The sequence below is a fragment of the Ranitomeya variabilis genome, chromosome 2, assembly GCF_051348905.1.
Source record: "Ranitomeya variabilis isolate aRanVar5 chromosome 2, aRanVar5.hap1, whole genome shotgun sequence".
NCBI lineage: Eukaryota > Metazoa > Chordata > Amphibia > Anura > Dendrobatidae > Ranitomeya > Ranitomeya variabilis.
In genome coordinates, this window is record NC_135233.1 from 643,712,984 (window position 1) to 643,725,210 (window position 12,227).

Below are 12,227 nucleotides of genomic sequence, written 5' to 3' on the forward strand. Positions count from 1 at the left end.
ATGTTAAAGCAAAGGACACACAAATAATGCAAACTATTCAAGACATACATTTATACCACACCACTTGACAAGTATGAGGACATTTTATTCAATGTCAATTGGGATAGAGAATTCTTGGACAAAGTCACTAAAAAATAAATATTTTGCTACAACTGGGCCCAATTCGGCAAAGCTTTTATATTAGTATTCTGTTGTAAAAAGTTTTGAAAAGTCACAAATTTGGAGCAACTCTAGGTTGTGCTACAATTTTGCGCTCACTAGGTCTTACATCTTATTCTAGCGGGAACTGCAATAGGATTTATCAAAGGTGAAGCCATGCGCCTCTTCAGAAGCATCTGACTCCAGCACATCACCTCATCAAGACTGGCATGAACGTCCATCTTGATGAGCTGGGCCTACTGACTTTATATATTACGCAACCTGAAGTTAGCGTGAAAGTATAATGAACCTATATGAAAACATACAGAGGATGAAATAAGTGTTGAACACGTCATCAATATTCTAAGACATTATATTTCTAATGATGCTATTGACATAAAATTGTCATCAAATGTCAGCACTAACTCATCCAATCCACACAGGCAGAGAAATCAAACAATAGATGGCCATAAATGATGTGTATTAATAAGAAATGACACAGGGAAACAGCATTGAACACGAAGAAAGGGAGGTGCAAAAAGCCATGGAAAGTTGTGCAATCTCTCCGTAATAACAAACAGATCCTGCCAATTAGTGAAAATGGAGCCTCTGACATCGGTGTTAGCATAGCATTATTTGCAATTACTCTTTTACAACTGATTGCTTCCTTGGGGTACTTGGTTGGAATGTCTTGTCAGGGGTATTAGCTTTAATAGAGAAAAAAAAAAGAAACGTCTCTCTGCGAGACTGCTGGACAAATTAGATATACAGACCTCCGCTATCTCCATCAGTCCTGTATGTGCACATATTGTCCCCCCGTTCTGGCAATTTGTGGGAGACTCAGCCACCCAATCGCCATTGCAACCTCCTGTAACAAGAAGTTATCACCTATCCTGTGGATAGACGGTAGCCTCTTCTGACAAGAACGTTCATTTAAATGAGAATCTTTTAATGTGTGGGTTTAAAAAAAAAAAAAAAAAAAAAGTAAGACATTTAACGCTGACATTTACATGTGGGTAAAGGTTTTATAAAAAGTTGTTACAGTAAAACAATTTGTCAGTCAAAGTCTCCAGTCAACCTACATTACTGCAGACTGCTGAATCGAGACAGTCTGCAATGTGAACATTGTCCTATTCACCTGTATTCCACGTGTGATTAGGCGGTCATGTGCATAATTGCAGTCACTTGCGGTCTAGATTCTCCAGCACATCGAGTTGGCACGTGACCCGAGCTTTGCAGACTGCATACTTGTGGTCGTGCAATTGCCCACTCGCATAGAGGATACAACAGAATCGTGACAGCATGCACATTGCTCACGGTCACAACTCGGCAGTCTTCACTCACAGTCGCAAAGTGCTCAAAGATAAAACCTCTTTAATGACCAGAATATTTTTCATTTTTGCGCTTTTGGTTTTTATTCCTCCCCTTATTCCAGAAGCCATAACTTTATTTTTCTCTCGACAGCTGCATCAGGGCTTGTTTTTTGTGATACAGCTGTAGGGTTTATTTTTTTGTTAGAACATTCATTATACCATGCAATGTACTGAAAAATATCCCAAGTGGGGTGAAATGGTAAAAAAATAAAAATGCAATTCCACCACTGTTTTTGGGGCTTTGTTTAAAACCTGACAATATAATCCTCCAGGTCAACGCATTTAACCAGATATTAAACTTTAATTGTATTTTCTATTTTAGAGGCTAAAAACCCCCAAAATAGACAATTGTATTTTTTTTAGATATGTAATTTTTTATTTTTCAGTTCATTGAGCTCATTCATTGATGGCATTATGAATTCACAGATGTATTGCTCTATATGGAAAGAGAAGATGCTACCATCACTCCGTGCCCTTGATAGACAAGCACTTTTCAAACATGACAGTGATCCAAAACTTGTATCTAAGGCCACTGCTGCATTTTCGAAGAAGTGATTCAGTGACCAAGTAGATCTGATCCCAACCGAGCACTTAAGGGAAATTCTGTAGAGACAAGGTGGGCATCACTCTCCATCCAGCATCCAGGCTCTAAAAGAGGCTGCACTCCGTAAACTAAATGATACATTGTTGGATTCAGGGTCTCTGTCTACATCATGCTGCTCTCAGATGAGGTAGCAAAAACCTGCTGACTGATTCCTTTGAGGGTACGTGTCCACGGTCAGGATGGCCGGCGGTATCGCCGGAGCCGCTCGGCGCTAAGCCCCGCCCCCTTTCTGGGACGCGATGATGCCGGATATGTTAACTGTACACATCCGGAATCATCGCACCCTCGCATAGCGCCCTGTGATATTACTTGCGGCGACGCAGCGTCGCCGCAGGTAGCACGGACATGCTGCGATCTGAAAAGACGCGCAGCATGTCCGGAGTCGCAGGGCCGACGCGTGCGTGTTTCCACGCATAGTGGAAACGGGATTTAAAAAAATCCCCTCCACTATGCTGGAACATCTGGACGCTGCGTGTTTGACGCTGCAGCTCTGCGCAGCGTCAAACAAGCAGCGTTTACTGACCGTGGACACATACCCTGAAGGCCCCTTTCACACATCAGTTTTTTCCCTTCAGTAACAATCCGTCGAATTTTGAAAAAAAAGGATCCAGCGACTGATGCCGCCGGGTCAGTTTTTTCTCATAGACTTGTATTAGCGACGGATGGCCTCACGTTTCATCTGTCGTTCGCTGGTTCCGTCGAAAATTGTTTATCGGCGGCCGGAGACAACGGACAAAGTAATGTTTTTTCGGATGAGTCGCCATCCGTCGTGTGCTCAAATTGAAGCCCATGGGCGCTGGATCCGTCAAATGACGGAATCCGGCGACGGATTCCGTGTTTTTTTTTTTTTTTTTTTTAACTGAGCATGCGCCAATCCAATTAGCAAGATCCGTTAGTTGAATCCGTAGAAAAAAACGTATCCGTCGCATCCGTTTTTCACAATCGATCCAACGGATTGTGATTGATGGCGAAAAACTGATGTGTGAAAGGGGCCTAAGAGCTTGTCGTGCAGAATAATGGCTGCTATGTTTAAACCTCATAAATGCCACCATCATACTAGAAATCGTCATTTATGGTGTTGAACTGATGTAACTGGAGCTAGCTTTGATTGCATCAGTTACTGTTGAGTGCCAGCCACGCTGCATGGAAAAGGGCTCAGGTCTTGAGCACACTCCATACATATACAGTGCACGGCTGAGCACATGTGTACGGCAGCTGACATTAAGTGGTAAGGTGGTAAATAATGTATGCTTCCATTGTGAAATCTGGTGACAGACCCACTGTAAATGTACAATGTTGTACTTCTTTGTGTAACCAGAGTCTTCAATGGTCTTGACTGCACGGACATTTCCTTCTTTTTTCGGAGGACCATGTTGAGGAAGCAGACTTATTCCATACAAAATATGTTTGTTTTCACACAGCCATTTCAATTATGCATCCATATGGACAGGTTTGCATTTACAAAATGGAACATTTAAAAGAATACATATATATACCCTCAATTTTATCCTGCAGTACATCTTCATGAAAATCGGACGCCAATGCAGCCAATTTACTCAAGCCCAACAGTGTTTTCTTTTTGCAGAAATATCGAGATTCCACATTTGCCAGAGTTTTCAGTGTTCTATGAGCCTGTAATAAGGAGACAGAGTCAAGACAAAGGAATGGCAATTAGCAGCAAAAATATAAAGATTGCATCACATGACCAAAATAAAGAGAATTCATTATTAGGCTATTGATATATTAGAACTACAGCCAAAGTGTATGATTAGCTAAGCACATGTTATGGGTACTAAGTATTCAAGATTTCTTACATTAAGGGTATGTGCACACATTGAGTAAAATTTCAGCACCATTTGTGCATCTTCTGGTGAAAAACGAAGGGCAAAAATGCAGAGAATTGACATGCTGCAGATTTTCTGCACCAAATCTGCAAGTCAAAAATAGTCAACATGTGCACGACACTTCAGCTTTCTTATTCACTTTGCTGGCATCAGGATTTGCCACAAATCTGCTCAGAAAAAAAAAAAAATCTGCACTGTGTGCACCCAGCCTGAGGGGAGCCTGTCCTAAGCAGTCTATATGGGCTTGTAGGACATACCAAGCTGGATAAAATGTTATGCGAAATCTGATGTCTTATTCCAGAGAAATTCACATCTTTCTTATATGTAAATGAGCTGTTAAGAACTATGGGCTGGACACTGATCTGCATGAGAGTCTGCCTCCAGAGCTTATAAAAAGGGGAGTTACTAGTGTGAGATGTATAATGGATGACACTTTGCTCTCATAATCACACAAAGCTCTGCAGTGAGATCAGTACTAACAGTTCAGAAGAGGTAACAGTACAGCAGAAGTGAACGGTGTCTCATTACAAACATTTGCAGCAGAACTTGTCCTCTCAGTCAGCACTGATGCAGAGTTGTGCCTAATTCTAACAAAGTACAGCAGAGGTGAACCTTCTTGTGTTATTAATGTGACAAGTACATTTGCAGCTGTCTTCTCACAGAAATGTCAGCTCTACTGTAGTACCCTTTCCCAAAACGGTCTGCCTGTGAGATAGAAGCAGAGGTACTGTGAGAGGACTGCAGCTGCAAATGTTTTTTTGCAATGAGACAAACTTCTCTTCTGCTTTACTGTGTTATCACCGATTTCACTGCAGAGCTGTGTGAGATTATTAGAGCTAAGTGTCAAGTCATTAATTGGTGCACACTGGTAACAACCCCTTTCATTTAATATAACCTCTGGAGGCACACTCGTACAGATCAGTGTCCGCACTGACAGCACATAGATGGCATTTTTTCATGGCCCAATAGACTTGCATTGGCAAGTTTGATATGCAGAGAAAAGAAACCAAATCAGACATGTGAACTATCCAAGACTTATGTGAGAAAAATGGACTTCTGAATGAGCCTTAAAGTGGAGCAACACAGATTATAGGAATAGTGTCAGATGTTGCAGTCTGACTAAAATATACCAATGATGTCAAAGAATAGAAGCTGTGAAGGATCTAGAACTAGTTATTGTACTGTAGATGAACAATAAAGCAAAAGCTTTATAAAACCAAGAACATTACTATGGATGAAGAGGAGACTTTCTTTACTACAGATGATTTCCATCGAGTACCTAAAAATCGGCATCTATTACACAGGTCAACAAAAAAAATTTTTTTTTCTGGTGTCCAAAATATTTTAATGAATTTGGGGTATTTTTGGGGTGCTGATTCTGAATATGCTATCAGTTTTGCCAGATTGGCTCAAGTTTTTGACATTTTTGGTATCTTATTTATAGCACTTGTTGGTAAATGCGACGCATCATCTCATTAATTTCTTTGGATTAGTACTTGAACTGAGCAGTTCTCAATATAGTTTTGTGTTAATTAGTGTTGTAAAAGTTTGTTCATAGCTTGATTTTTGCACTAACTTTATGTTGTTGTCTGTTTTCCAGTGAAAAGCATGAACTCATCAAGAAGAAGTTGTCTTAACGATCCAGACTCATTCTGTTACATTTGTGGTGAATACACACTGCCAAAACATAGAAGAAACATAACAGACTTCGTAAAAAAAGTGTATTTTGCCTATTTTGGGGTTATGCTTGGGGACCAAGACAAGTTTTGGGCACCACACATAGTGTGCAAAGCATGTATCGAATTATTACGAAAATGGAGCAAAGGACAAAGAAAAAGCTTCAAATTTGGTGTTCCAATGGTGTGGAGAGAGCCAAAAAATCATCATGATGACTGTTATTTCTGTGCAGTGCAAGTGCAAGGATTCAATAAGCATAAGAAACGAAAATGGGAGTAACATGGAATCTGCAAGAAGGCCTGTCCCTCATTGTGAAGATGTGCCTGTACCTGTGTTTACCATAAATAACAGTCATCATGATGATTTTTTGGCTCTCTCCACACCATTGGAACACCAAATTTGAAGCTTTTTCTTTGTCCTTTGCTCCATTTTCGTAATAATTCGATACATGCTTTGCACACTATGTGTGGTGCCCAAAACTTGTCTTGGTCCCCAAGCATAACCCCAAAATAGGCAAAATACACTTTTTTTACGAAGTCTTGTTATGTTTCTTCTATGTTTTGGCAGTGTGTATTCACCACAAATGTAACAGAATGAGTCTGGATCGTTAAGACAACTTCTTCTTGATGAGTTCATGCTTTTCACTGGAAAACAGACAACAACATAAAGTTAGTGCAAAAATCAAGCTATGAACAAACTTTTACAACACTAATTAACACAAAACTATATTGAGAACTGCTCAGTTCAAGTACTAATCCAAAGAAATTAATGAGATGATGCGTCGCATTTACCAACAAGTGCTATAAATAAGATACCAAAAATCTCAAAAACTTGAGCCAATCTGGCAAAACTGATGACATATTCAGAATCAGCACCCCAAAAATACCCTAAATTCGATGAAATATCTTTGGCACCAAAAATGCTGTTGACCAGTGTTATATAAGTAAAGCAAGAATTCACACAATGTACTAACACGAAATGAAGATCACCTTTTCAAAATCTTGACTATTGATTTCATGTAACCAGCTAAGGTGCTCATGAGCTCGTAAGAAATCAGCCAACTGTCCATGCTGAGAAACTGGTTGTGATAAAAGCTTTCCTCGTTTTCCCTTTTCCAAATACCAGCGAAATAAGAAATCTGAAAAATTCTGAATTTTAAAAGTAAAAACAAAGTTAAAAATAATGGCAACAAGAACTTTTATTTATGGAGCCAAAATTTTGGGAGCTCAAAATGCCAAATAATGAGAATATCAAGCTGATCGCTTTGAGATCAGAGGATGGAAAAACCTAGGCGTTCACCTGACTCTGCCTGGGGAGAAACTGCAGACAGGGTCACCAGCTTTTTCAGATTTTACCTTCGGCCACCACCTTTTAGCCCCAAGTTACAGCATTCTTTAATGCTGAACACAAATGACTCCAATTTGCCCTGGAAGGCAAAAAAAAAACAAAAAAAACCAAAAAAACGACCTTTTATTATTCTCACCTAAAATGGACATCGTTGATCTTGGTCCCCTGCCTCCACTTTCCTTGCGATGCCATCCTCCTTCTGTGCTTCATGTGGATGACGCGTTCTGGGTTTGGCGCTTCTGCACGGGAGCAATTCTTTCTGCCCTGCCGAGGGCACAGCAAAGTACTGCAATGTGCCGAGAAAGGTCAAAAGAGTGCTGGCGCATGCAGCAGGGCAGAGAGAAGTGCATCTGAACAGAAGCGCAAAGGAGAACACTGTGTGGATGATGTAGGACAAATCATCCACATGAAGCGCAGAAGGAGGATGCATTGCAATGAGAGGAGGCAGCAGACTAAGACCAGTGACGTCCATCGGACAAGACCGTCTGGTAGGCAAGTATAATAAATGTCTTTTTTGCCTTGCAGGGCGAATTGGAGTCATATGTACAGCATTATAGAATGCTGTAACATGGGGCTAAAATGTGGTGGCTGTAGGTTATATTGGGGGAAAACTGGCGGCAGGTTCCCTTTAAAGAAATGTTTTAATACATTCTTACACCAAGTTGCTCCAGAGTGTTAGTAACTCTTCCAAGCAGCTTGTCGTACTGACCGAGTAACTGAAGAACTGTGGCTGCTCATGTTCCTCAGATTATTGACCTAGTCCCCGACAACCACTATATGCAAAGTTAATTATAGGTACGCCATTGCTGGGGTATGGACAGAGCTCAGGAGCTGAACTCTCTACACACAAGGTAAATGACGGCTGGATTAAATAGACGTCATCTGTGTCTAACAACAACCCTCCGAGCTGAACTGCTGTTAACCATTTAAATCACGCTGTTAATATGGAGACGTTTAAATGGAGTGTTTGCTAGTGCTTGCCTACACCAGCTCCCATCAGCCCCGATGGGTTACCATGGCCTGAAAAAGGCCCTTGTCACTGCAATCTTGGTCCACCTGTAAAGCTCAGCCATACTGTGGTATTGCAGCATATAGCTTAAGCAGTCATTTGCAGTTTCAAGTGCCCTAAAAGGGCTAAAACAGTAATAAAAAAAGTTCAGAAAAAAAAAAAAATTAAATTTGTATTGCTGCGTCCGTAAAGTCTATAAAAATAAAAATTAATTCAGACTGTAAAAGCTGCAACTATAAAAAAAAATAAAAAAAATCAAACCATTGGAATTGAGATTTCTTGGTCATCACATTAAAAAATAAAAAGGGTTGAAAACATTGTTTGTATTCCAAATTGGTATCATAAAACTGTCAGCTATCCACGCAAAAAATAAGACCTCAAACACCTAAATCAACAGCAAAATAAAAAAGGTTACAGGTCTCAGAAAGATTTGTTTTTTTTTTTTTAAATCAAAGCATCAGATTATTTTTTTATTTACTACTTACCGTATATACTCGAGTATAAGCCGAGATTTTCAGCCCATTTTATTTAGGCAGAAAGTGCCCCTCTTGGCTTCTACTTGAGTCACTGTCCCTGGGGGGTCGGAGGGGAGGGGGAGCGGCGGTTGTGACACACTCAACTGCTCCTGGTGCGGTCCCTGCATTTCCGATGGTCTCCAGGTGCCGGCATCTCTTCCAGCTTTGAGCGGTCACATGGTACCGCTCATTACAGTAATGAACATGGACGCGACTCCACTGCCATAGGGGTGGAGCCGCATATTCAACACTGTAATGAGCGGTATCATGTGACCGCTCAAAGCTGGAAAAGGTGCCGCACCCGGAGAGTCCATCAGAGAAGCTGCCAGAGACCGCGCCGGGAGCAGGTGAGTATAATGGGGAGGGGGACCACAGAGATATTCACCTGTCCTCGTTCCACCACCGGGCGCAGTCTTCCGCGTCATCTGCCTGTGACGCTCAGGTCAGAGGGCGCGATGACATGTTAGTGCGCGCCCTCTGCCTGAGCGTCAGTGCGGAGGACGGGGAAGACACTGCGGCGCCCGGCGGTGGAACAGGGAAAGGTGACTATAGCAAGTGGCGGGGGCCTGAGCGACGAGAGGAGAGTATGTCTTTTTTTTTTTTTATTATCGCAGCAACAGCATATGGGGCATAATATCTCTATGGAGCATCTTATGGGGCCATAATCAGCATTTGTGCAGCATTATACGGGGCAAATATCGCTATGGAGCATCTTATGGGGTCATAATCAGCATTTGTGCAGCATTATATGGGGCAAATGTCTGTATGGAGCATTTTATGGGGTCATAATCAACATTTGTGCAGCATTATATGGGGCATATTTTAATTTTAATATGGAGCATCTTATGGGGCCCATCATAAACTTTATGAAGCATTATAAGGGGCGTATTTTGTATGGAGCATCTTATGGGGCCCATCATGAACTGTATGGAGCATTATATCGGGCTCGTGATTCAATATGGATATTCAAAAACACAACCTACTGATGTCTCAATTAATTTTGTTAGTACCTATTTTTATTTTTGACATTTACCGGTAGCTTCTGCATTTTCCACCCTAGGCTTATACTCGAGTCAAAGTTTTCCCAGTCTTTTTTGTGGCAAAATTAGGGGTCTCGGCTTATACTCGAGTATATACGTTAAATTAAAAAAATCCATGCAAGTTTTGTATCGCTGTAATCATACCGACCTGAAGAACAATGTTACCATGAAATTTTTACCACAAAAAGAATACCGTAAAAATAACCCCCTCCCCCACATCCAATAACCATAGCAGAACAATTTTTTTTCTTTACCATTTCATCCCACTTGGAATAGTTTTCCACTACACTGTATGGTAAAATGAATGAAATTAAAACTACAACTCGTTCTGCAAAAAACAAGCTTACATACAGCTACCTTGACAGAAAAATTAAGTTCTCTCTCTTTGAATAATGGGAGAGAAAATTGCAAATTAAACAAAAATTTGCTGCGGAGGAAAGGGGTCAATGATAACACACAAACCTGATCTGCAAACTGAGTCATGTATCGCTGAAGTCTGTTCTGATTGTCAGTGAGTTCACATATTTGCACCAAGATATCAAAGTCACAAAATTTCTCAGCAAGACTCGATGCCCACTGATACTGACCCAGCTTCACTGCAAAACAGAAGTAAATACACAATGCAAGTTATTTGGTATCAGGCTGCATTAGACCATTTAGATGGACGTATTAGAGACTTTTAGGCAATTTTTAGATGCCAACGTGCCCACTGAGCTTATGTAGTTGAAGAAGCTTCAGGCAAATGCTGGCATTACAGAAAAAAGAACAAAAACATTTCACTCGTTTGTCAGTGGTCACTCACTCGTTTGCTAGTGGTCACTCGCTTGTTAGTAGTAGTACTTCCCTGCTGGGCCTAAAGGTCATGGCCAGTGTTCACATGAGCATGCAAATATAGATGACAGTCTGGCATTGGGATAAAACATTCAATTTATTTAAAGCCCACTTCTGCCTGTGCATCTTGGATTTTTTAGGTGTTAGCACAATCAGCTATATTTATTAGTTTAGAGATTTACGAAGGAGACAGGTTATGGATGACTTTGTAGGTCAGTGTTAGTAGTTTGAACTGGATATGATGGGGAATTGGGAGCCAGTGAAGGGATTTGCAAAGGGGAGAAGTGGAGGAGGAACTAGTCAGGCAGCAGAGTTAAGGATTGACTGGAGAGGTGCCAGAGTGTTAGCAGGTAGGCCACAGAGGAGGATGTGGCAGTACTTGAGGTGGCAGATGATGAGGGCATGCACAAGCATTTTAATAAATTAAGGGTTGAGGAAGGGATGGATTCTGGAAACATTTTAGAGCTGGAGGCGACAGGAGGTGGCGGGGAGCTTGGATGTGCGGTTTGAAAGACATGGCAGTGCTTGCCAACGTGAATGGCAGAAGTCTTGAAAAATGAGAGTCAACAATTTAAATTTTAAGTCTTACATAAACTTGATGTATGTCAATAAAATATTAAAAACGTATTAAAAGCTTATAATTTACTTCAGTAACGATAGAAACATCAGACTATGGGTATGTGCACATGTCGTCTTTTTCAAGCATGTGCTTTCTGTAATCAACCTGAAAAAAAAGTGTTAAAAGGAATGAACATTTGCAATGCAAAAACTGCTTCTTGTGAATACAGTGGGGCAAAAAAGTATTTAGTCAGTCAGCAATAGTGCAAGTTCCACCACTTAAAAAGATGAGAGGCGTCTGTAATTTACATCATAGGTAGACCTCAACTATGGGAGACAAACTGAGAAAAAAAAATCCAGAAAATCACATTGTCTGTTTTTTTATCATTAAATTTGCATATTATGGTGGAAAATAAGTATTTGGTCAGAAACAAACAATCAAGATTTCTGGCTCTCACAGACCTGTAACTTCTTCTTTAAGAGTCTCCTCTTTCCTCCACTCATTACCTGTAGTAATGGCACCTGTTTAAACTTGTTATCAGTATAAAAAGACACCTGTGCACACCCTCAAACAGTCTGACTCCAAACTCCACTATGGTGAAGACCAAAGAGCTGTCAAAGGACACCAGAAACAAAATTGTAGCCCTGCACCAGGCTGGGAAGACTGAATCTGCAATAGCCAACCAGCTTGGAGTGAAGAAATCAACAGTGGGAGCAATAATTAGAAAATGGAAGACATTCAAGACCACTGATAATCTCCCTCGATCTGGGGCTCCACGCAAAATCCCACCCCGTGGGGTCAGAATGATCACAAGAACGGTGAGCAAAAATCCCAGAACCACGCGGGGGGACCTAGTGAATGAACTGCAGAGAGCTGGGACCAATGTAACAAGGCCTACCATAAGTAACACACTACGCCACCATGGACTCAGATCCTGCAGTGCCAGACGTGTCCCACTGCTTAAGCCAGTACATGTCCGGGCCCGTCTGAAGTTTGCTAGAGAGCATTTGGATGATCCAGAGGAGTTTTGGGAGAATGTCCTATGGTCTGATGAAACCAAACTGGAACTGTTTGGTAGAAACACAACTTGTCGTGTTTGGAGGAAAAAGAATACTGAGTTGCATCCATCAAACACCATACCTACTGTAAAGCATGGTGGTGGAAACATCATGCTTTGGGGCTGTTTCTCTGCAAAGGGGCCAGGACGACTGATCCGGGTACATGAAAGAATGAATGGGGCCATGTATCGTGAGATTTTGAGTGCAAACCTCCTTCCATCAGCAAGGGCAT

At 41.2% G+C, this 12,227-nt stretch overlaps 1 protein-coding gene across 1 annotated transcript in view; it reads right to left on the bottom strand.

The window, feature by feature from the left end:
* The window catches only part of NUP133 (nucleoporin 133), a 212,839-nt gene that overhangs the window by 54,906 nt on the left and 145,706 nt on the right, over positions 1 to 12,227 (bottom strand). The window contains exons 19-21 of the mRNA XM_077289140.1: positions 10,010 to 10,143; positions 6,626 to 6,784; positions 3,612 to 3,747 (exon numbers count right to left, since the gene is read on the bottom strand). Coding sequence (XP_077145255.1) covers positions 3,612 to 3,747; positions 6,626 to 6,784; positions 10,010 to 10,143 — 429 coding nt within the window. The remainder of the gene's footprint in view (positions 1 to 3,611; positions 3,748 to 6,625; positions 6,785 to 10,009; positions 10,144 to 12,227) is intronic.